Genomic DNA, 24,194 nt, shown 5'->3' on the forward strand with positions numbered 1-24,194 from the left:
TGAGGGGTTCGTTCCTACGCTCGAGTTTGGCGATCTTATCTTCAAGCTATTATGAATGAATGCTACTTTTTTATTCCGCCAATGCGGTGATATAATAATTTATGTAATTCCGCACTTTATGTACGCTGATATTATCGTTGTATGGATGTGGTATTTGACTAGAATTTGGGTAATATGATCTACAACAGTCATAATACACTTCGACTCTGTGGATTTCCCTTCGCGGAAATCAGGTCGTTTCATGCTCCACAGTCATGACCTATGCTATATCCACACTCATGAATGCACCCAGAAAATATAACACCATAAAAATGGATGCACCAGATTATCTCTTAGCCATTCTCTTTCATTATTCATCAAAACTCGACGACTCCTGTTTAGTGTGTCTGCCCTCCATTGCCCTCCCACGGACCTCCCACATGCATACGCCTACAATTCAGGCTTGCATTGATTTCGGCCGCGGAGGCTTCAACGCTGCGTTCAACGCACAACGATCTGTGTTTGAAACCTGGTGTCGCCGAAAAAAAAAGAAAAGAGAAAATAGCCATGGCGCCCAGGAGGTCGGGGCGGCCTGGAGCTTTGCCTCAAGTCGCATCGTCTTGCCCGCCGCCGGCTCCCTCCACACCTCCCCCAAGTGCGTAGCACCCGTGAAGCCCGATGGATCTATCAAGAGACCGCCTCTGGAGGCCATGTCGATTGCGGTGGCCAGCTAGAGCGCCAACGGCCAGGTGTGTAGCTAGGGCGGCCAGCTGGTGCCTGCGCCCAGGCTCCTCGCGCGCTCGCCCGACGCTGATGGTGTCATACATGCGGGAGCATGTGTCGTTGTACCACGACCGGATGCAGGACCCGACGCTGCTGGAGTCCACCACGTTGGAGTCCCTCTCCCTCTCGTAGGAGTTCGAGGTCCACCACTCATGTACCCTTGGCCTTCTAAGTTCTGTACCGCACCGCACCCCCGGCAACCCACACACTGAAGGTTTGTTCCTCTCTTCTGCCCATTAGTCCCATTAGCTTGTTATAATAGCGACTTTTGTTAATTTTGAAAGGGAACCCTAAAATTATGATGACTTGTATACATTTGTTCTTCAATTTTGACTTTTTGTTGATCATATAATTAAAACTTATGCATCTCTAATCGGCAGAGAGCATAACCCTAATGAATTTAAGGAGTTTCTAACTAAAAATTGTACGCATGTTTTGATATATGATTTTGCTTGGATGATTGTTCATCTGCTGATTGAAATATCTTTCAAACAATTAAACAGAATATGGTAGTGATCCTGCTTTTCTTTTTCCTTTATCAACTATATGGCGGTCTTTATTTCTTTTGGTCCTAATGAGACAGTATGGTATGTGACGTGGAGATCAGTACACAATGGTATCCAACCAGCCAGCCATGGTGGCCAGGTGGTCAGGGCGATTCCCCATCTGCGATCTACTTACTTCCTCCTTCGCCTCTCCCTCCCAGTCCATGTTTCTGGAGACATTGAGGTATGGACAACACCATGAATTTGATGTTTTCTCAAATTTGTTCTTCATCTAGGTTTTTCTGATTTCTGAAATTAGCAAGATTTTTTTCCAGTCTTTTTAGGTTCTCTTTGTTGGTATGGTCATATGAATATAAATTCTTCAATCTGTTTATGATTTATGTGAAATACATGTGAGCTTACAGTTTCATTATTATAGGCAAGTCGTCAATAGTAACCAAAGTGTGTGCAGCATGCAATCGGTGTTGCAAATAGCGGGGGTCAATATATTTCTACTGTCTTTTTTAGAAGAAAACAACAACCATCTGCTTTCCAGTAGTCTACAAAGAGAGGTTTTACTCTGTCTTAGTGCAAAAATCCAAGGAAAAAATGTTGGGATCCCTATCTGTGAAGGAGCTGCTATGTCAAAGTCTCCATGGGATGAACCTTGTAAGCTTTTCCATCATGGCTTGTGCCTTCACATGATACTTATGAACGCTTTTACTAATCGTTAGCCATTCTATATCATTGCAGAACTTTTCAATCTTTATGTCTTTGAAGGTGAATCTATCAGAGAATGGTTGTTTTTCTTTGACAAACCAAGGAGCACAGGCAGGTTCATGCAGACATAGACGCAGGGGTGATAGCTCGCAGCTACCACATCGTTGCAGCTGAACTCATCGGTGCCACAGCCGAAGCTCGGAGCTGGTGGTGTTGGTGCAGGTATGTTGCCACTGCTCCGCATCACATTAGGCTTTTGGAAGCCCATCCTGAATTTTGCATTAATAAAAAAATAACAATCCAAATTCAACTTAAAAAAGCATGCTATTCAACGGCAATCCCACACTAAGTTTAGGTTATATGAAATATATGCTTAGAATCTGCTAGCAAACTATCAAGTAATAAACACCATTGCAGATTGAACTGGTACAACTTGCTAGAGTGTAATTTCAGCCTATATAAAATCTGAACATTTCAGCTTGTGGCTTGTGCTGTGGAAAAATCCAAAATTGCTATGCGAGGTTTTGTTAAGCATGTGAGCCTGGTTGATATGGTACTACCGCATTGCAAGTGGTGTGTGTTTTGACATTTGGGATGTATAGGTAATTTGATGTCATCTATTGATTGCTGAAACTGGACATGCCTAATGTTATGCATTTTGCAAATGTAAGTTAAGTTTCATGATGAACAGAAAGCAGAACACTGATGGGACAACGTCTCACTACTGGATTGCTGAAAGCCTGAAACTTACTGAAGCATCCATGTTGATAACCTATGTAGGGATATGTCGAGAGTATGTGTTTTTCTGATCAAGTTTGCAGCAACTACCCTTTGGGGCTGCTTGTACACTAAAGGATCACCGTGATGGCCTGCTGGTCCAGTAAGGGTTTATCACCGGTTGGTTACCAAGGAGGGTCATGAGAATCATGTTTTTTATTCTAATATAATATGTGATCGATGATTTTTTTTTCAAAATCACCAAAGCATATACACCATTTTGGTTGTTTAATTTGTGTTGTCCAAAATGTCACCGTAGCGTTAGCACGGATAATATACTAGTGTACTGTAATCCCTCTGTCTCATGAATCAGATCTTATATGATCCAAAGTTTGTCTTCACAAAGCAAGACATTCTATCATTTCTTAGCACTATATTGATATAGGGTAGCACCGTTTAGCGCTCTTCATCAGTGTTTTCTGAGTGGTATCTAGACAGTTTGCTTCATCAGCGATATGTCAAAAATCTTACGGTGTCACTTTTCACAGGACAAAGGAGGCAAGTCGTAAGTGTAATCCAGATTCATCGTGGCGCGCGGCTGATTCAATAAGGCAAGTGTGACATGGATTCATCACGGCGCACGGTTCACTACACAAGGCAGAGTTCGATGGGTTTGTGCATGTTCAACGGTTGCATGGCGTCACCGTCACACCAACGGACCTGAGCTGCTTTTGTGGCGTGTCATTTGTGTCGGTGCAGAAAGTGACCAACTAGTGAATATTTATAGTTTTGATGTACGTTATGATCGGAGGTGGCCTAACACTCAATGACACAGGATTTATATCGGTTCAGGCAACGTGCCCTACGTCTAGTCGGGGTCGGTCGGTGACTTTATTCCTGAGTCTAGGTGCTCAAAGTTTGTAGTGGGTTACAAACGAGAAGGAGGGAGAAGGGGTGTATAAGAGGTCCGGTCGACTCCGGTCGGAAGGGCCGAGAGTGACAGGAACTTTGCTATGAGCTAAGTGTTCAAGCGGGTGCTTGAGGTCCGAACCCGATGGTTCTGTGGTTGTGAGCTATCGATCTAAGGGACTCTGATCCACTGGAATTGGTCTATTGGAATCCGTCGTTTTTGTTGGAGGAAGCACACCCCCTTTTATAGATGAAGGGGACGGCTTTACAAGTGAGAGGGTGAGGGTACGTATACTGTCGAGCCTTGTTGCCCACACCTTTCGAGCCTTGTTGCCCACACCAGCGGGTACAAGATAGTGGTTGGCGCCTATAACACTGTTGCTGTCACTGTAGAATGTCAGATGCACACGGGAGGTCATGCTGCCTTTTTCAGGGATGGTGGACGTCGGTACCTGCAAATATTGTTTGATGCCTAGAGGCATATGAGGAGTCACGCTATGTTCATCCGGTACGGTAAATCCTGGTGCCCATATCGCTATTGATGTCCAGAGACACACGGGGGGCCTTACCGTATAGGAGTTTTAGCGGCCCCTACAATACTATAGAGGGAGATGTCGGCGCCTACAATACTGTTTGTGTCAGGGTGGCTGCAGAGTACTGTTTCCGTGTAGGGTATGATCCCTGGTACAGTGGTTTTGACTTGTGAGCCTTGTCTTGCCTTTCTCTGCACGTCTTTTGGTTCCTACCGAGCGGGCGTCCCCGGTCGGATGGCTCCAGTCGGCTCTGAGTGCGCCGGTTGGAGAAGAGTGGTGAGCAGGGTTCTTACGATCCCCCGGTCGGAGATGTGGGGTTGGAGCCGGAAGTAGTGTTTTGGGCCAGGCCTTCCGATCGGAGAGGTTGTCCGGTGGCGGGTCGAAGCGAACGCTCCGGTCGGAGAGGTGGGCCGAAGCAGCCGACGAGAGGGTGCCGTTCCTCTTCGGCCAGTCCTTCCGGTCGGTGACTGGACCGCCCTCTCGGTCTGTCGTTTTAGACTCTTGGGCCGAGCCTTGGCGTGGAAGCCGATCCCCGAGGGACCCTGAGTTTATGAACCCGACACTTTGATTCACAGATTTGGGAGTTGGAAGCATCACCATTTGTCGAAGGATATGGACTGTTGTCGTCATAGGCACCACCGGAGGGAGAGGCCCCAGCGACAATGGTAGTATCGTGACACCCAGACAAATCTTGACAATATGCACCTGGGTGCCTATGGAGAAGATTACTCCGACAGTGGCGGCGACGAACCAAGCCACATCCTCCTTGACAAACAATAGGAGCGTGAAGCAGGGGTCACCAGTGGTAAAAGCCATGGACACACGCGGCAATCCAGGTGAATGATGACGTGGGGTGCTTCAGGCAATGCGCCATATGAAGAAGCGGTGGTAGAAGGGAGAATGGTGGTAGGTCGGTGGTCGGCAATCAAGAGAGGGCACGAGTTTGCGCTTGATTTAAACTCAGGTGGCCAATGGAAGAGGAGATGAGACGAAGATGCACGTGGGGAACGACGGGCACTCTAGTTAATACGAAGGCTTGCACGTGCGCCTAACATCATCATAGGTTTATAAAGTGGTACGGTTTAGGTAGATAAAAAAACTATAATAACAGTTAGTAGTGTCTCATAACTTAACTATATCAATTATTACGTACTATCTAAATCCCAAAAAGAACATCATTCTAAAATTAAACTAAATCAAACTTTATTAAATTTCAATAGATTTATAGAAAGTACTATCAACATTTTTATATCCAAATAGGTTCATTCTGACAATGTATTTCATGGCTGATCTAATTGTACTTATTATACATCATAGATATTAATGTTTTTTTATATTAAGTTAAGCTTAAGATTAACACCTCGAAAAGAAAGAATGACATTTTTTAAATGAATAAAGTATTTCTAGTAAGAATCCCTTCAGAACACAGAATTTCACGGAAATCACACAAATTTTTTCTACGGAAATCACTTTATTAAATTTTATAGAAATATAGAAAAATACAGGTCTAGCTCATAATTATATTCTCACGTGGTGGACCTAATTAGGCTGATCGTTTTTCTTCACAAAATGATCCTCTGATCCCTCATCCCCCAGTGCACTCTAATCTCTATCCCCTCAGCAATGGCCACCGTGACGCCCCTAACCGCCTCCCCGCTCCGCTTCCGCGGCCACCTCCTCCACCGCCGCCGCGGCCGCCTCCGCGCCAAGCAGCACCCGCGTCCCCAGCACCACCTAACACGCACCGCGCGGCTACACTGTGCGCCGGACGGTGGCAGCGCCGAGGTCTCGGCCCCTCCCGCTTCCGCAGCCGTCGAGGAGCAAGCGCCGCAAGAGCGGCCGGAGGACTTCATGCTCCTGGCTGCCAACCGCAGCGACTTCAATGAGATCATCATGGTCATCGACTCGCCCGTAGCGCGGTACCTCCTCCTCGACCACAACAGTACGTATGGGTGGTTATTAATTGCCTACAGCTATTCAGTTTGACAGTGGATTTGGTTTGCTGATCAGTCGGAGCTCCGTGTCTGGTTGTGTCGCGCAGGGAATATCCACAGCATTCTCCCCAAGACAACTGTTTGGACCAACTCGTACTGGGTATCCACACTCGACACTTGCTTAATTACTTATCTAAACCGACCTGAAAATTTTAAGATCCGAGACTTGGACAACCATTCATTAATAGAATACTGTACCGTTTTGTACATTACTCACCAATCTTTTCGAGCCCCTCATAGGAAATACTAGTTTGATACTTGATAATGTGTTTATCTTTAGCCGTTCAGCATTGAGCACTTGATCAGAACAATACTAATTTTTTGATTCTCCTGTAGTATCATCAAACAATCATATATAAGTTAAGACTAGCGAGGAATTTCTCATGTAAGAACTAGTGAGGGGATTCTCAGTGAACGAACTTATATGTTTTCATAACTCCTTGGCTTGCGTTCCTTCTTGGAACTGTTGTTGAACACTGATGCTAATTATATATAACCTGCTTTTGCCTTTGCTTCATGCAGGATGAGTTTGTGAGCCTGCCACCTATTGTTCCACGGGGTCCTTTTGCACTTCTAGGGTTGGTAAATCACCTAATGAGGATAATTGCAAACTTTTTTTTCCTGTCAGTCATAGTTCATATTTTCCCAGCAAAGCTACTGTGCATTAGGCAAAAATCCTAGCATGCTCAGGGGGAATGGGGGGAGGGATGCTTTCTGTCTTGTTCTAAGGATGATTTACCATTTTCTTAGGGCATATGATTTACCATTTATAATCAGACTTTACATGAGTAAACTACATTCTCTAAGCTCAATAAGCGATTTCTTTAGGGAAAGACCATACCTACTTATTTTCATACTTTGCTCTTCACTCCTGTGAATAGTCTATGCCTAATGACTGTTTCATTTCCCTGTTTCTTTCAGGGTGCTGGGACCGCAGCACATCTGATGCTAAAGTTTTGGCCTTGGTTACAACTTATTGGCTGGGAGATTGATCCTATGGTGACAACTCTTCTCATTGGTCACTTTTGTTCTGTTTTCTTATTAATTACACTGCTTAAAGTTTTTTATAATTTTACCAATTTCAACCACGTGAACGATATATGTTATCGACTTGTCAGTTGTCACAAGAACATTAGTAATCTATCCTTGGTTATGCTCAACTTATCTTGCAGACTTATCTATTGTGCTTCATGCACATGTTTTTTCATGTACCCAATTTTCATTGGAAAAGCTGATTGTGTGTCATGACAGATAATTGAATTGTCAAGGGATTATTTTGGTATGTCTGATTTAGAGAAGGCCACAGAATCAGGTGGGTCACTTTCGGTGCACATTGGTGACGCACTTTCTCCATCAGCTACAGTTCAAGGAGGATTTGCTGGTGAATAACTAACCTGATGTGAATGGAATACATATTTTGCACTTGTACCGCCTTACTCTTTGAGCACATAATTTGATTTATCTGTGGTTAAATTGAAGTCTGCTATTTGGCCTGCAGGAATTGTTGTAGATTTGTTTTGTGATGGAAAGGTCATACCTCAGCTACAAGAAGTAAATATCCTTTTCCATCTCGGTTACTTCTTTTATTTTTGTTCTGTATCCAATGATGGTTAGCATATCGTACCTTTGAGAATTATTTTCAATCCTTTTTTTTGAAAGGAGATTTGCTCGGCTTTTAAGAAAGCCAATAACAAAGGTCTTACAAGCTGGGGTTACCGGTTCTCAAATGACAACAAAGAAGCTCGAACCCATGGAGACAAAACAGAACTATCATACCAAAGACACGTACTAGTCTAGCGCAGTTAAAGGTACTGGCAGTTACATAACCATGATATCAGAACTATGACCTAGATAGGGGGTCTTCTTGCCCATCCATTCAGTTAAGCACTGAGCCATCTTATGCATCTTGTCCTTGTCGTCCTCCCTCTGAAGCTCTACCCAAATGTGCATGTAATTTATAGTCGCGTGAATCACAGCATCTGGGTTAGAAGGGAAAATCTTTTCAATAGCCATTTTATTCCTATTCTTCCATATCGCCCAAGCCAAACCTGCAAAGAAAGTAAAACATAAACGTTTAGGAATGCCGAGCCTCCTTGGCAGCCATTGCCGAATCACTTCTTGAATTGATGTTGGAAACCCCTTTAAGCCAAAACCATCCTTGATACAGCACCATATGTATTGTGCAAAAACACATTCAAAGAGTATATGATTCACAGTTTCAGGTTTAAGGCAGACACAGCGCAGTGGATTATTTTCAATCCTATAACGTGTAAACAAAATTACTAAGTTATATAATGGATTTATGAATCACTTATAAGAATATATAGCTCTGTTCTGAACTAAATGCCTGGATGATTGTTTTATGGAGCTTCATTTATTCTACCATTGTTTCACTGTGTCTAGTTTTGTTTCAATATTGATACAGGTTGAAACATGGTTGCAAATTGCAAAAAAGCTAATGCCAGATGGTCGAATCATGGTAAATTGTGGTGGAGCAGACAATGAAGAATCTCTTTCATCGCCTTGGGTTCAAAATCCTACAGTTAAAGCACTCTGTTCCGCATTTCCTAGGCAGGTATGATACATTCATCAGCCATGCACGTATTCACACTTCAATAACCGAAGCCACTTATTTTCAACTGCTAGTTTGCTCCTAGTTGGTGTTAGAATAATTTTTAAGCAGTAATTTCTAAAGTATGAAGGAGTTTGTGTTGTTGTTTCGTGCACTCGTCACCTTTCCTCTTTACCTTTGTATTGTTTATAATTTTTCCTCTGCATTAAATATAATGCACCTTTATTATTGTAAGTGATGTATTATTAAATTTTATGGGTAACCATGTAATTTTTAGGAACCCGCTTTTGTAAACATGCAAAAAACCTGAACTTCATGTGGTAGCCTACCATGAACTTTGCTAAACTGTAAACTGTAAAGATATAGAAGCAGCATTCAGAAGTCTGAACTCTTGTAGAATAAGGGAATTTTTAGCATTGGTTGCCAGTTTCTTGCGGCCTGTTTAAACCAGTTATCTTGTGAGCAATTGAGCACTATTGTGCCATTAGTTGGCTCTAGATTGTTTTGCTAAAATGAAATGGTGTTGAATTGCAGCTAAGCTGGAAGAGACTATCGGAGAAAGAGAGTGTAAACTACGTTGCCCTGACGGGACCTCTGCCAGACCTGGACGAGTGGTCTGCTTCGGTTCCTAGTGAGCTAAGCACGAAGGTGAAACAATGGGTGCCATGCGAGCTTGTGTGATGGAAGGACTTTTCTTTTTCTTCTAGTTGCACCTAATTTGCCTCAGCAACTTGTCCATGACCTCTGTGGCCTTCTCCATGCTCCTTCAATTTCTGGTGAGTAAGCTCAGCTGTCGGTGGGTGCCATCCACAGCGCTTCATTTCTGGATCTACTGTCGGACCATGCAGCCATCCGGCACACTGAAAGTCTTGTCGCTCTCGTCTCTTTTTACTTCAAGGTGTGTTTGTGGCATCATCTGCATTGAGTTTTGTTACTGAACCCTTGAGTGCAAGTACAACAGAGGTAGCCAAAGGGCAAACAGTCTCCCTAGCTGTTGAGAGAATCTGAACCATGATAGTAGCTTAATCCAACTCTTATTCTTTTCTTCAGAGAGAGGACAGAGCATGTAAAAGACAGAATTTTGCAGCAAGAAGGTTGGAGCCTGTCGACACAGAATTTCGTCCCGTGCCGGGCGGAACGTGCCGGTGTTGCCAGACAGTTCCGAATGTGCGGCTCTGAGAGCCGATATGAGAGGAGATAGACTAAATAGTCAATTCCAGCAAATTGTATAAGAATAAATCGGATAAAGCTCATGAGGTTGTGTAAGAAGAATCGGTTATCATCCAAGATAGATATAATTCGAGCAATAATTTAATCAATGGCAATAAGATATCAATGATGATTGGTTTAAACTGAGTCAATGATTACAAGTAACCGAACCCCTTTTTATATAAAGAAACAATTCAACACCACTTAACCATTTAATAAAGATAAATCTAATGAACATGTTAGATCTCATCTATCGTCATGACCAGTCGGGTATGAGGCAGAATCATGTAGGCCGTAGAAACAACAATAGACTCAACGACCTTAACTCATTACTAATATCAGTGGGGTATGAGACAGAATCATACAGGTCGTAATACAATAACAAGATTATGGGGCTAACATATCTTTCAACTTATCTCTACTTCAATGATCTCGTAATGTGAACTGTTCGTGAGAGCGCTCGATATCGGCTAAACAGCTGATTCAGGCATAGCGCACAGTTAAGGTCATGTCTTCTCGGGAACGGATCTATCAACTAACGATCCTCACTTCACGGTGCTAACAGTGGGATGAGAGGCAGAATCCCACAGGTCGTGATAATGAGCCATGGAACGATTCTCGCTAACCAATAGATCTACTCAAGATCGAACATGCCTTAACCGCATACTATGCACAATTAAGATTGATATAAAAATAGCCGATAAAAACATAACTCATCGTTTAAAATATAGATTAGATCAGTTTTAAATTAGCAAACGATGGGTTAAATAAGATATAAGACCGATCCAGATCAATCTCAATCGGGCAGAGTGATATTGTTGTAATTAGATAAACAATGAAAGCAATAAGCGATATCGGTAACTTAATGAATCTACCAAATACTGCCATTCAAAGGTAGAACCGATAACTTGACCTTGATCTAGTTTAAGCAGTGGGGTGTGAGGCAGAATCACACATGCCATACTTGAACTAGGCAAGAGTCAATAACTACCCTATATCAGAGTCGCAGTGGGGGTTGACCGGATCGATGCAGCCATACGAACAGAGATATAAACCATGACGGTACTTACATACAAGCAGTGGAGGTCGACCGGATCGATGCAGCCGTACTTGCTGAAGAACTCGCCGAGATCTACTCTACTCGTACTCCTAAGGAGTGGCCAGAGCCGAAAAAAGTAAATTGACTTGTATTTGATTGATTGATCGTTTTTACAATAGCCGGGGCTTGGTATTTATACCTGGAGCCTAAACATGAATCCTACTCGAGCACGATTTGTTACAATCTTTGGCATAAAATGAAAACATTCCTAATTTAAGATAACTTGGACTCTAATCTTTCCCTTTTTTGTAGAGTCCAACATGTTTTTGTCCTGGCGTCGAGCGTAGCCTCCGTCGTTATCTGCTGGCACTGCCCGAAGAAAGCCGATTCCTAGATTTTGCATTTGAATCAGCTGTTTCTGATCTGTCTGCAACTGATCCCTTGATGATACGATTCTGGGAGCTTTTGGGCCCTCCTTCCAAATTTTGATGTAAACGGAGCCCATACAACAGAACATTTTTTGGGGGGGGGGGTCATATTCTGCTGCTAGCACACATGCATGCCTTTGTGGTGCCGCAAAGTGCCAAATTCATTTATGTGAACAGCTGTCCAGTAGCATTCACTGACAATGACTGTTCGTTTAGCACCCAACACTGATGGCTACATGTTGTAGTCCTCTGCTGTTGCTGCGGATTTAACTGAATCTAAGCTCTGAATGCATGCTCGGTGTGCTTTGGACACCATAAACGTATTGAAAGTTCATCAGGTAAGTTTACAGTTGCAGTGTTAACATCTTTCTGATGTCATGTTGCTATCGTCCTACTCCTACCTGCATATATATAACTAAAGAAAATGTAAGATAGTGTCACTACATCCGCCACGGTGCTTCTGACGCAACACACTGCCATTTCTGCCTCAAGCTCAAGCTCCGCCATCATCTCGGTCTTGCTGGCCTGCATCCCCCTCTGTTTCCGCCACCGCGCTCGACGTCTTCGCGTTCGCGAGTCGTCACTCGCCGGCGCCCGGCGGCAGCCAAGTGGCTTGTCTTCGAATATTCCGTAAGGAATGTCACTGTCACTGGACAGTTGAGCGTTTTTTTTTTTTGACAACAAGGTCAGTTGAGCGTTAGCTGCCGTGCACCGCATCACGAGAGGACAGACACGAACACGAGCGCAGCCGCTGCGAAACGCTACAAGATCCAACGGCTGCAACTCTCCCCTCGTGAACCGGTGGTGTGGGGCTACCGCTCTGACACCGGCAGTCCCTCTCCCCTCTCCCCAAAGCAAAGCCCCGACCCCCGTCCGGCGCCTGGACTCCTGGACCAAAACCCACGCCACAGCCCCGCCCCCGCTTACCGTTCCCGATCCGAGCGCCCCAAGCGGAAGCGGAGCCATCCAGGATGGCCCATTCGCCGGCGCCCAGCGGCGGCGGGGGGCAGCAGCCGCTGGTAGTGTCGCTCAACTGCCTCGACGACCCCTCGCTGGAGCAGGAGGTGCTGGCGGGCGTGGCCGCGGTGGAGCACGTGCCGCTCTCCGCCGTCGCCTCCGGCCGCGTCGAGGCTGCCTCCGCGGTGCTGCTCCCCTCCCTCGCCTTCCTCCCGCGCGCCGCGCAGCGCCGCCTGCGGCCCTGGCAGCTGCTGCTCTGCCTCGGCTCCGCGGACCGCGCGGCCGACGCGGCTGCCGCCGCCGACCTGGGCCTCCGCCTCGTCCACGTCGACGCCAACCGCGCCGAGGAGGTCGCCGACACCGTCATGGCGCTCATCCTCGGCCTGCTCCGCCGGACCCACCTGCTGTCGCGCCACGCCTCGTCGGCCCCCGCCGCCGGCTGGCTCGGCTCTGTCCAGCCCATGTGCCGCGGCATGCGGCGCTGCCGCGGCCTCGTGCTCGGCATCATTGGCCGGTCGGCGGCCGCCCGCTGCCTCGCCACTCGTAGTCTCGCGTTTCGGATGAGCGTGCTCTACTTCGATCCGCGCTACGTGGTACTGGATCTGCAACTTCCTTCTACACGTTTATTGTTTCATCTGCTTACTAGTTCGTATTAGTACTTGCACAGTTCAACAACTATGGATCCTCATGCTTGCATTGCTGGTTATGATATTTTTGACTTAATTTCTCCTTTATCTTATTTGCTGCCGAGTATCCGGCTAATAGGTACTGTGTAGCTTTTTAGTTAAACTACTAGGTTGTTTTCTGTTCAGATCTTGGATTTTACAAATTTTGTAGAATTGAAGTTGACGGGACCCCAAGCATTTGGAACGTGGAATTTAAATGATCTCACCCCCTCAGTTAATTGGAGGAGATTGTTATATAGGCTATGTAATTTGAGTACTATGATTACTACTAACTGTTCTTTTTTCTATGCACAGCAAGGCTAAGTGAACATTAGTAACATATGATAATGAAAAAATGCTTATGATAAATGGCAACCTAAGAATCATCTTACTAGCTATTACTTCTATGATGCAAAAAGTAGGGGGTGGCGGTAAGAGAATCAAACCTAAATATCATTTTTTCAAGTGCAACATTGCTGTCTTACGTTAATAATATGATCACCAAATTCATAATTTAATACTCCTATAAAGCCTCCTTATGCTACAAAATCATGTTATTGAATTCTTCTCCAACTCACATTTCTCTTCCTTTTGTACTCATTTTGAAATAAGATGTAAGTTAAGAATACTGCTTTCAATATTCTGACTTCTTGCACATCCGCAGAAGGCAAGTGGAAAAACAAAGCGGCCCTCTATTGTTTTCCCTTCTGCAGCAAGGAGAATGGACACTCTCAATGATTTATTAGCAGCAAGTGACCTTGTTTCACTGCATTGCGGATTAACAAATGAAAACATGCATATACTTAACGCTGACTGCCTGCAGCACATAAAACCTGGTATGTCTTTTCTCCTTTAACTGTGTTATGTTGCTTCTTGTTGTCTGAAATACTGCACACCCTTCCTTCATTTTAGTTTTATAACATCCTGTCATCGAATGTTTTGAATCCTTCAGGAGCTTTCATAGTCAACACTGGTAGTTGCCAGCTAATAGATGACTGTGCACTCAAACAGCTCTTAATTGATGGTACCATAGCTGGTTGTGCGTTGGATGGCGCTGAAGGTCCACAGTGGATGGAAGCATGGGTATGCAAATTAGAAGTAGAGTATTAAAGAATGTTTGTAAATGGTCATTTAGGATGAATAAATTTATCTAAAATCAAACTTCTCATCATTTGTAATGTTATAATTAAGGTCCTCTCTGAACAAAAGGCTAGAGAAACGTTCTACTAAGTGTCCTATATTTATGTATTGAACTTTACTATTTACACACAGGCCCCGTTCAGCTTACCCCATATTCGGCTTGTTTTTCATCCGGAACAGTGTTTTTCTCTCACAACAATTCAACCAGAACAGTGTTTTTCAGCCAAGTTTCAGACCAGCGAACGGGGCCACAGCATCTGCTTATTATTTCACATAAAATTCTCAGTTGGCATAAGTGGTATTTTAGTTAGGAGCTTGCTTTATGTATTGTAATTGTCTTACATGACCAGCTTCTGGACTTTTCTGTTCAACCGGCTAATAGTTATGCCCTTGCAGATAATTACAAATAGTTGGTGTCCTTTTTCCACTGTTACTGTTGCATTACCTGCCTGTTTGGTTCCAGGGAATAATGTTTAGTCCCTGTCACATCGGATGTTTGGACACTAATTTGGAGTATTAAACATAGACTAATTAAAAAACTAATTGCACAGATTGAGACTAATTTGCGAGACGGATCTATCAAGCCTAACTAGTCCATGATTCGACAATGTGGTGCTACAGTAACTTGTGCTAATGATGGATTAATTAGGCTTAATAGATTCATCTCGCAAATTAGTCTCCATCTGTGTAATTAGTTTTATAATTAGCTCATGTTTAGTCTTCCTAATTAGTTCCGAACGTCCGATGTGACAGGGTCCAAACACCCCCTACATTTTGTTCTGCAAAGTGGCGATTAATCATTGTTGGGTGCAGGTGCGGGAGATGCCAAATGTTTTAATTCTTCCGCGGAGTGCAGACTACAGCGAAGAAGTGTGGATGGAAATAAGAGAGAAAGCAATCACTATGTTACAGTCCTTTTTCTTTGATGGTGTTCTTCCAAGTAGTGCAATTTCTGATGAAGATGAGGAAATAAGTGAAGCTAGAAATGAAGATGATTATCTAGATCCAGAGGCAAAGGATAGCCAGTCACAGATTTTTGATGCTGAAATAGATGAAAGCCACTTAACGCTGGAGTATGAAAAGAAAAGAGCCATATCCCACCATAAAGTGCCTCAGGTGTCTGGAAAGTCTGTAAACATTGGCTCCCGACCTGAAGGAAGGCGTAGTCGTTCTGGAAAGAAAGGGAAAAAGAGGCCTGCCCATCGCAGACCTCAACAGAAATCAGATGACTTGTCTGCTGCAGAGAGTGGCAGTAATTATTCGTCCCGGAGAGATGATGACACTGCAATGAGTAGCAGGGACCAGGTTGTAAGTTCCAGTTCACGATTTGCCTCTCCTGAGGACTCAAAATACAAGCATAAATCTCTTGCTGAATCCCCGATTGAAATGACATCTGAGAAGAAGGTGCCTGTACTACTCAGTAGAAAGTACCCTGATAGACTAAAAGATGGGTTTGTTGTAGCTTTGAGAGCAAGAGATAATTCCAGGTACCATGTTGCAAGACAGAGAGCAGTTGGTGGTGGTGGCTGGATTCTTGATGTTGTCTCAAATGCTACAAACAGGGACCCTGCTGCTCAGTTCCTCGTTACTTTCAAAAACAAGGTACAATTGTAGGCTTATGTCCACCGCTCCCTCCTTCAGTTTTCATGCCTGCTACGGTTTTATGCACAGGCAGGCACTGACAAGACATGTACTTTTCAGGATACTATGGGGCTCCGATCCTTTGTTGCTGGTGGTAAGCTACTACAGGTATAAGCCTGTCTGATTCTTTGGTTACTTGACTAGTAGTACAACAACAACAACAACAACAACAACAAAGCCTTTTAGTCCCAAGCAAGTTGGGGTAGGCTAGAGTTGAAACCCAACATGAGACCCTAGTGCTAATCCTTCCTCCATCATGTGGACCCTTATGGGCATGACAATGAGGTGACCAGTGTTGTATTGTTTTGAGAAATAAATGAAACTAGTAGCCAAGCTGCTATTACACAACCTGATCTATTCGGTGTTGTATTGTTTTGACAAATAAATGAACCTAGTAGCCAACCTGATCTACTCTATTGTCTCTTGACATGAACTATAATTATCACAAACTTTACTTATGCGAGCTGGAAAAATATAACTTACAAAAGTCAATATCCACACATGTATGAAACACCTAATATAACGAGCACATAGACCTCAACACCTAATTTATTGACTCAGCCACCTACTTGTCCACATTTTTAATTTGACGCTCACCTGTTTGGTTTTTTCTGTCAGTAATTCCTTGTTAACACTTGGGCCCACAAGTTTGTACCTTGGAAATTTGGAATCCTCTACTGTATACAATAAGTTCTACGTTATTAACTTTCAAGGAGAATGACAATTGCTTTAGTGTGAAACTGCAAAGATATTTTCTTTTGGTAACAAGAAAAAGTTTGAGAAATAGAGGCATCCTTTTGCTTGGTGCCCTTGTTCGCTGATGTTCTTATAAAGATTTTATCGCAATACATTGACAGATTAATAGGAAGACGGAGTTTGTCTTTGCAAGCCATTCTTTTGATGTTTGGGAGAGCTGGATGCTGGACGGTTCCTTGCTGGAGGGTAGCAAGCTTATCAATTGCAGAAATCCTTCGGTATGCGCCTTTCTAATTGCTATTCTTCTTAGGTCAAGACGACGATTGACGAGCTAGTTCATAGCTTTTTTTAATCAACATTTGTAAAACAACCCCCATGGACCGGCCTGGAATGAGGTGGTAGTGCTTGTAAGGGTCTGTTTCTTTTTTTTTTCCCTCTTTAATACAAAGATACACAACTCTCCGGGAGGTATAATTGTTATTTCTGAACAAAGGAAACTAAGATGTAGCAGTAATAATTTTTTAATAGACTATGTAGTACCCTTGATACCTGGGGGGTAGTAAATTTGAACAGTTAAATTGTTGCTGTCTTTTCCTCAAACAAAATTTTCAAGTTTATACTCTACTCCCAATTTGAAGGGCGGGCCTGGTGCAAGCGGTAGAGTCTTACCACCTGTGACCGGAAGGTCCTGGGTTCGAGTCGCGGTCTCCTCGCATTGCACATGCGAGGGTAAGGCTTGCCACTGACACCTTTCCCTAGACCCCGCCGCTGGATACGCCCTTTTATACTCTACTCCCAATTGATTGGATTTTTTTTCCTTCTGCAGGCTGTATTGGATGTCTGCATTGAGATCCTCGCAGCACCAAGTGAAGAAGATGGAGTCACTAGGTGGCTAGATTAGCCACGCTGGGGACTGTAAAAATGATCTGACCCATCATTGTTGTTTGCTTCGGTTTGCTTCTTTTTTTTTTTTTTTGAAAATTTTGCTTCCAGTTTTTCTGTCCCTCTCCTTAAGTTCCCAATTTTGTCCTTTCTGATGTAGGGACCATGTAGAGTTGTATGTAGAAATATATCAATATCATGTATGCCCATCACGTTTAATAGTGTGGTATGTGTCAGGGATGGCATGTGAGTTGTCGCTATGATCGACAGATCTATCCTTGTGTAACATGTTTGCAGCTTCCACAGTATAGCTTTGCATATTTCTCTTGCCTGGGGCACATGCAGAGGCGTGGTTGATGCAGTGGCTTATGATTGCTACAAGTAAACAGCGGCCGTGCAAATTCCGGGTCTAACGCCGTGCAAATTCCGGCACCAGACCGCCGGGCGCCGGGCAGTTACCGGCAACGGCAGCGTATAAGCTTCTCCACGGGTCTTTGGAATTTTCTGCGGCGGTGGATTACCACGACCGGTCCGAAGGTATGGTTCTTAAGGAATTTAGATAGTTTGGATGAATTTGTGAGAGAAAAACATTGTTCTGGATGAAAAAAAAAAGAAGTAGATTCAGTCGGGTTTAAGGCACGCGAACGGAGCCCAAACCCCAGGTCACATCTGTCACTCTTTCTTCGTCTGTACTCCCTAATCACAAAAAGGGCACAAACCATCTAAAAAAACCATATAAAAAAAAGAGGGCACACACAATTTTAAGTTTGAATTAAATTTATAGAAAATTTAGCTTTGAGTTTGGTTCAATTATAAAGAAAAACTAACATTTGTTATGCCAAATAACTATTATTAGGTTAATCATGAATATATTTTTATATAGTAAATAAACCTATTTAGAGATAGAGATGTTGATACTATTTTTATAGTAAATAAACCTATTTATAGTAAATGAACCTATTATATTAATAATTTTTTATAGTAAATAAACCTATTTATTTTAGATTAATCATGAATAAATTGTAAGTGTTGATACTATATTTTGTAAATAAATTCAGTTAAACGTGAATGATCATTCTCTTGAAAAACGAGATGTACAGTCTTTTTTATGCTAGTAGATTGCTAGTACTCAGGTCGTCGCTATTGAAGCACATGGTGAACGCATTTCGTTCTAATATCTTTCATAAGTGCTGGTCTTCTATTAGATACTAAGCATTTAGAGGAGAATACTAAATTATTCGGTTTTATCGGACACACCTAGGGGAGAACTCGAAAATTCACATTTTTGTCATCAGGATCACAAATGAGAGAATAAAGCTTACATCATTCTTAACCATTTCTTACATCACTTTTAATACAACATCAGAGTATAATATTTATTATTTATAACAACGAAATGTAGTCATATTATCAGAGTTATAAATAATTTAATTAAACAGCGAAATATAAACAAGTGATCAGAATTACTGCGAAAATAAATATCTAATCATGACATGATGAAGTATTGATATATAAACTACGACAACAGATTATGAAACTTTTATTTATAAAAGCATTTGGTGAGAGTTATAAATAATAACTACGATCGCAGCGTAAAGGAATCCTCGCTGAGCCCACCAGGAGGTATCCACACACAAGGGTCAGCTCTAGCATCCACCTATCACCTGCAACAGGGGGATAAAACCTTGAGTACTCAATTGTACTCAGCAAGACTTATCCGACAGGAGAAAAGAAAAGACTCCAAGGATATGCAAGGATATCTGGCTTGTGGGTTGATTGCATTTGCATGAATCATTACTAAACGTGTGTCCTTATATTTGATTTTTATTAATAGCCGCATTGGTTCATTAACTAACCATTCTATATAAGCACATAAGCTACTTTCAAGCAGGTGGTAAGCAATTAGATTTTTTTTTTCATCTTCCATCTTTCATATTTCAGTTCTTACTACGGTGCTAGACACGAAACAAGCCGTACCGGATCATCCGGCGATTCGCGAATCAATGCCCCCACCTGGGTACCCCGAAAACACACGCCCCGCTTATACCCAAGTGTGGGGGTATGACCCCCAAGACATGGGCCGCACCATCGGAGGTGGCTCAGCCCACAAGATCAAGGCGTGCACAGCGCTGCTCGGCGTGCACCGCAAGACATTGTATAGTACCAAATATGATACTTTACTTGTAACCCTGTCTCTCTAGACTATATAAGGAGAGGCAGGGGTCCCCTAGCGGATAGGCTACATCAAGCTACTTGGTCGTCCAGATCAATACAATACACCAAAGACACAGGACGTATGATATTACGTCGATCAGACGGCCCGAACCTGTCTAAATCGATGTCTCTGCGTCTTATGTCACCATCCGGTTCCTGATTACGTGCATCCCCACCGACAAATCTACCATCGTGGAATACCCCTCGGTGGACTGCCGAGCATATTCTGTCGACAGTTGGCACGCCAGGTAGGGGTGTGCGCTTGATCCATGGCGAGCTAGATGGACCTCAAATCAACAACGCGTTCTCGTCGTCAATCTCGTGAAGATCCATGCCGGTCCACGACGACGATTCATCGCCGCTACACCAGCCCCTATGATAGCAGAACTGATCTCGGAACCACCTCCAAGGTCATCTTCACCAACAACTCACCGCCCGCCAGGTGCTCGTCGTCAATGCCGACCAAATAACACCATACGCCGCCGACTAGACGCTCCGTCCAAAGCTAAGTCACGCTTTAATATTTTTCTAAATATTCTCCAATCTTCGTATATCGCCATAATGTTTCTCCGAGCTGTTTTCTCCATATTTGCTCTCCAAACGATTTTCCAAACCCTCGAACAGTCACGTTGATGCTCGGACGCCTTCAGAGACGGTCCTGTCTCCGGCTCCTCCCTACACGTGCTACGGGCTCCGCACTCTGCGTTATGGATGGTCGACAGCGGCTCCTTGGTCACGCCTGTTCCTCCTACATGTGCATGGGCTCCGCGCTCGACGTTATGGACTATGGGCTAGCTAGGGCTAGAGACTCAGCTACACACTAACTATTCGGGCGGTTTATATTAAACATAAATATATTTTCACACCAACTGATCGCCAAACTGCATACGCCGTTTCATCACCATTGCTGATTTTTCTCTAGAGTTTATTTATTTGTGCGTTATGTACTACCCGTTCTATATATTTGTATTGTAGGATCGTCGTCCAGGTGATCGGATCACCTGGTGCTTGGGCTTCTCCACCGATCAACTGGTCGGACCACTTGGTTCATGGACTCCGTCACCGACTAGTTGATCAGATTGTTCGTCGGTTGCTTCTACTCAATGCTTACTTCGCCGCCGACTAGTTGACCAGACTGTTCGCCGCTCGTGCTTCATCGCCAGCTACGCCGGTTACTCCTCAGTGCTCAGATTCTTCGTGCTCGAGGACTAAGTGGGCACACTTCACCACACGGACATCGTTAGCTACGTCGGTGCTCGGACCTCGCCGCCTACGCCGTGGACTCCTCGGTGCTCGGACATCGCCGCCTACGCCGGGGACTCCTCGGTGCTCGGACATCGCCACCTACGTCGGGGACTCCTTGGTGCTCGGACGTCGCCGCCTACGCTGGGGATGCCTCAGTGCTTAGTCATCGCCAGCGACACCGGGGACTCCTCGCTTCTCGGTGCTCTGTCATCGCTAGTGACACCGGGGACTCCTCGCTCCTTAGTGCTCGGTCATCGCCGCCTACACCGGGGACTCCTCGTTCCTCGCTCCTCGGTGCTCGATCATCGCTGCCTACGCCGAGGACTCCTCGCTCCTTGGTGCTCGGACATCGCCGCCTACACCGGGGACTCCTCGCTCCTCGCTCCTCGGTGCTCGGTCATCGCCGCCTATGCCGGGGACTCCTCGCTCCTCGGTGCTCGGACATCGCCGCCTATGTCGGGGACTCCTCGGTGCTCGATCATCGCCGCCTATGCCGGGGACTCCTCGCTCCTCGGTGCTCGATCATCACCGCCTATGACGTGGACTCCTCGCTTCTCGGTGCTCGGTCATCGCCAGCGACGCCGGGGACTCCTCGTTCCTCGGTGCTCAGACATCGCCAGCGATGCCGAGGACTCCTCGCTCCTCGGTGCTCGGTCATCGCCACCTACGCCAGGGACTCCTCGCTCCTTGGTGCTCGGTCATCGCCACCTACGCCGGAGACTCCTCGCTCCTCGCTCCTTGGTGCTCGATCATCCCCGCCTACGCCAGGGACTCCTTGCTCCTCGGTGCTCGGTCATCGCTAGCGACGCCGGAGACTCCTCGCTCCTCGATGCTTGGACATCACTAGCGACGCCGGGGACTCTCTTGCTGCTTGAATCTTGCTACGTCTCGTCGGTGTGCTATCAAGCTGCTCCATGCTGTTCAGATCAGTGTGCTGATCTTAGGCAGCATGACTGGGGTCTTGATACGTGCATGTCAGACGACGTCGGTAAGCTTTCAACTTCTTTGACCCTGCTACAAGATTCATTCTTCATCTTCCAGCAGGCTCGAGGACTAAGTGGGCACACTTCACCTTGCGGTGAATGTGCTTATTCTCATCTCGAGGCTACGCTCGGGGACTAGCTACCTGCTCGGCTGGTCTTCTACTTTATGACCCTGACACCATGTGACTGCGTCACCTACTGTTAGGCTCAGAGACTAGCTGTGGGGGTATGGCCCCCAAGACATGGGCCGCACCATCGGAGGTACCCTGGCCCACAAGATCAAGGCGTGCACGGCACTGCTCGGCGTGCATCGCAAGACATTGTATAGTACCAAATAGGATACTTTACTTGTAACCATATCTCTCCAGACTATATAAGGAGAGGCAGGGGTCTCCTAGCGGATATGCTACATCAAGCTACTTGGTTGTCTAGATCAATACAATACACCAAAGACATATGATGTAGGGTATTACGTCGATCAGACGGCCTAAACCTATCTAAATCGCTGTCTCTGCGCCTTGTGTCACCATCCGGTTCCTGATTACACGCATCCCCACCGATAAATCTACCATCGTAGGATACCCCTCGGTGGACTACCGAGCATATTCTATCGACACCAAGGCACAAGCAGGACCAATCCATCACCCTCCTATTCTGGGTGTCCAGGTCCCCGTCCAAACTGGGACTCCAAGCTCCCGCCCCTGAGTCCCGGACTCAATGCGGTGCAAGGACCTCCTCCACAAAAAAACCCTGACAGTCGGTCCGAAAAGAGCCGGATCTACGACAAGAGAGCAACAAGTCTTCTAAGCGCCCATACCCAAGTATGTGCTTGGGATAATAAGTCTATGACTTGCCTTGATGGCTTATGCAACGATCGGTCCTTAACCGACACAGACTGGGAAAAGTAGTGTAACCAAGCCATGCCCCGCGTCCACAGCGACACAACTTCTTACACCCACCAATATCCAAACCATATCCCTGTCCGGTCACCATTTTTCCTTTCCACCATTTATATTTTCCAAGTGATAATAATCCAACAATATATTTTCTATCTCTCGCGAGTGACAGGCAATCACTCGACTTCTACCGGAGTCCTGCAGCATAGCAATCTACACGATCCTGTCGTACTAGTAAGACTCATAGGGTGTGTATATATATATATGCAAGTGGGTTTCATTCAACTCCTTTAAACTTAATGCACAAATATAATTTCAACTACAGAAAAGTATGGGTTATGCATAAGGGCTTGCCTAGGTAAGATATGTATTAAGTTAGTATTTGCATCTTCAGATCATCCACCATCATCTGAATAGAAAGCCCATTGCATCATCTCCTCGAGAGAATATCATTACACCATCTCGGATTCCCAATCAAACTTCAATTGACCCGTTGATCCATCATCGTACCTATATGATATGCAATGCGATGTAATGCAAGGACGTAATTAATTAACTGCAATCGTGACTCGTAAAATACGATTTACGCCTCTCAAGTTAACGAGCTAGTTCTAACGACGATCGTACTTAGGCCACATATTCATCTTGTCGAATTAAGTGTTATTTCCCAACAATTATTTTAGTTATATAAATCTAAGTAGTTTCTTTATTTTATTCTATTGATTTAATCATTATTCGAAATAGGACATCATTATCTATTTAGCAAACTAATTATTCTAGAGCTACAAAAATTACAGTGAGTACCTAATATTGCTAGGAGCCTACTATATAAATTTCAGATTCAACAATATTACCAATTGATCACAACAATTCCTACAAGTTATATTTTTACTATATTAAATATTTTAAATTAATTATATAGCTTCCAAGAATATTATCAAACTATGTGAACAAAATATACTAATAGGTAGATCAATATTTTAGGAGACTAAAAAAATTGATTTCACCATTTTTCGATCCTTATATTATTTTATATTGATTTTATAATTTTATTCCCAAGACCAAATTGGCAATCGCTAAGAACTAAAGGGCCAGCAGCCCTCAAAATCGGCCCAGCGGAGCACAGTGCGCATGCAGCGAGAGGCCTAGGCGAGACGCGCGGGCAGGACGGCCCATCGGTGTGGCGAGCAACAGGCTGACCCAAGCGGGGGCGGCGCGAGCGGCCCAGCCGAAATGGCCGACGGCCCACGCGGCGTAGGCGGTGGCCCAGCAGGGCGTGCGGCGCGCGCGGCCCATAGAGGAGGCCGGTGGCCCAAACAGACAACGAGCGCGCCCAACCAGCCAGCCCAACTGGCAAGCCCAGGGTGTGCTGGAGGTTTTACAAAAAACGACCCTACATTTACCTCTATTCAACTCGAGATCCATAGGCACTATTTAAATGAGTCACGTATTTCGCACTGAGAACCCCATACAAAAAAATTACTTAGATTCATACCCTTCACTTCAT

At 44.7% G+C, this 24,194-nt stretch overlaps 2 protein-coding genes across 5 annotated transcripts; both read left to right on the forward strand.

The window, feature by feature from the left end:
• The first annotated feature begins 5,707 nt into the window (after positions 1-5,707).
• Positions 5,708-9,998, forward strand: LOC136450089 (uncharacterized). 3 transcript variants are annotated; one of them, XR_010758265.1, is made up of 10 exons: positions 5,708-6,068; positions 6,168-6,220; positions 6,643-6,702; positions 7,042-7,119; positions 7,372-7,501; positions 7,619-7,671; positions 8,546-8,695; positions 9,227-9,468; positions 9,591-9,655; positions 9,743-9,998. XR_010758265.1 is itself a non-coding variant. In XM_066450373.1 (8 exons), the coding sequence occupies exons 1-8, from the start codon at positions 5,750-5,752 to the stop codon at positions 9,371-9,373; spliced, it is 990 nt and encodes a 329-aa protein (XP_066306470.1). In that variant the 5' UTR covers positions 5,708-5,749; the 3' UTR covers positions 9,374-9,516. The 3 variants fall into 3 exon arrangements, 2 of the variants coding, with proteins under 2 accessions (XP_066306470.1, XP_066306478.1); XM_066450373.1 differs by lacking the exons at positions 9,591-9,655; positions 9,743-9,998 and having other exon boundaries at positions 9,227-9,516; XM_066450381.1 differs by lacking the exons at positions 9,227-9,468; positions 9,591-9,655; positions 9,743-9,998 and adding an exon at positions 7,780-7,928 and having other exon boundaries at positions 8,546-8,682.
• A 1,730-nt stretch (positions 9,999-11,728) lies between these two features.
• On the forward strand, positions 11,729-17,672 carry LOC136450076 (C-terminal binding protein AN-like). Of its 2 annotated transcripts, none has more exons than XM_066450362.1 (7): positions 11,729-12,915; positions 13,655-13,826; positions 13,943-14,073; positions 14,944-15,732; positions 15,832-15,879; positions 16,629-16,745; positions 17,294-17,672. In XM_066450362.1, exons 1-7 carry the CDS (start codon positions 12,340-12,342, stop codon positions 17,366-17,368), a joined length of 1,908 nt encoding a protein of 635 aa, XP_066306459.1. In that variant the 5' UTR covers positions 11,729-12,339; the 3' UTR covers positions 17,369-17,672. The 2 variants fall into 2 exon arrangements, with proteins under 2 accessions (XP_066306459.1, XP_066306452.1); XM_066450355.1 differs by having other exon boundaries at positions 11,731-12,918.
• Positions 17,673-24,194: the final 6,522 nt, after the last annotated feature.

Source organism: Miscanthus floridulus, chromosome 1 (genome assembly GCF_019320115.1).
Source record: "Miscanthus floridulus cultivar M001 chromosome 1, ASM1932011v1, whole genome shotgun sequence".
NCBI classification, from domain to species: Eukaryota; Viridiplantae; Streptophyta; class Magnoliopsida; order Poales; family Poaceae; genus Miscanthus; species Miscanthus floridulus.

Excerpts from the sequence above, each read along its gene's own strand:
- LOC136450089 (XM_066450373.1), top strand. The coding sequence starts at position 5,750 with ATGGCCACCGTGACGCCCCTAACCGCCTCCCCGCTCCGCTTCCGCGGC. Across the intron at positions 7,120-7,371 it reads GCTGGGAGATTGATCCTATG|ATAATTGAATTGTCAAGGGA; the intron begins GTGACAACTCTT and ends GTGTCATGACAG. Across the intron at positions 8,696-9,226 it reads GTTCCGCATTTCCTAGGCAG|CTAAGCTGGAAGAGACTATC; the intron begins GTATGATACATT and ends GTTGAATTGCAG.
- LOC136450076 (XM_066450355.1), top strand. The coding sequence starts at position 12,340 with ATGGCCCATTCGCCGGCGCCCAGCGGCGGCGGGGGGCAGCAGCCGCTG. Across the intron at positions 15,733-15,831 it reads TCGTTACTTTCAAAAACAAG|GATACTATGGGGCTCCGATC; the intron begins GTACAATTGTAG and ends TGTACTTTTCAG. Across the intron at positions 16,746-17,293 it reads TCAATTGCAGAAATCCTTCG|GCTGTATTGGATGTCTGCAT; the intron begins GTATGCGCCTTT and ends TTCCTTCTGCAG.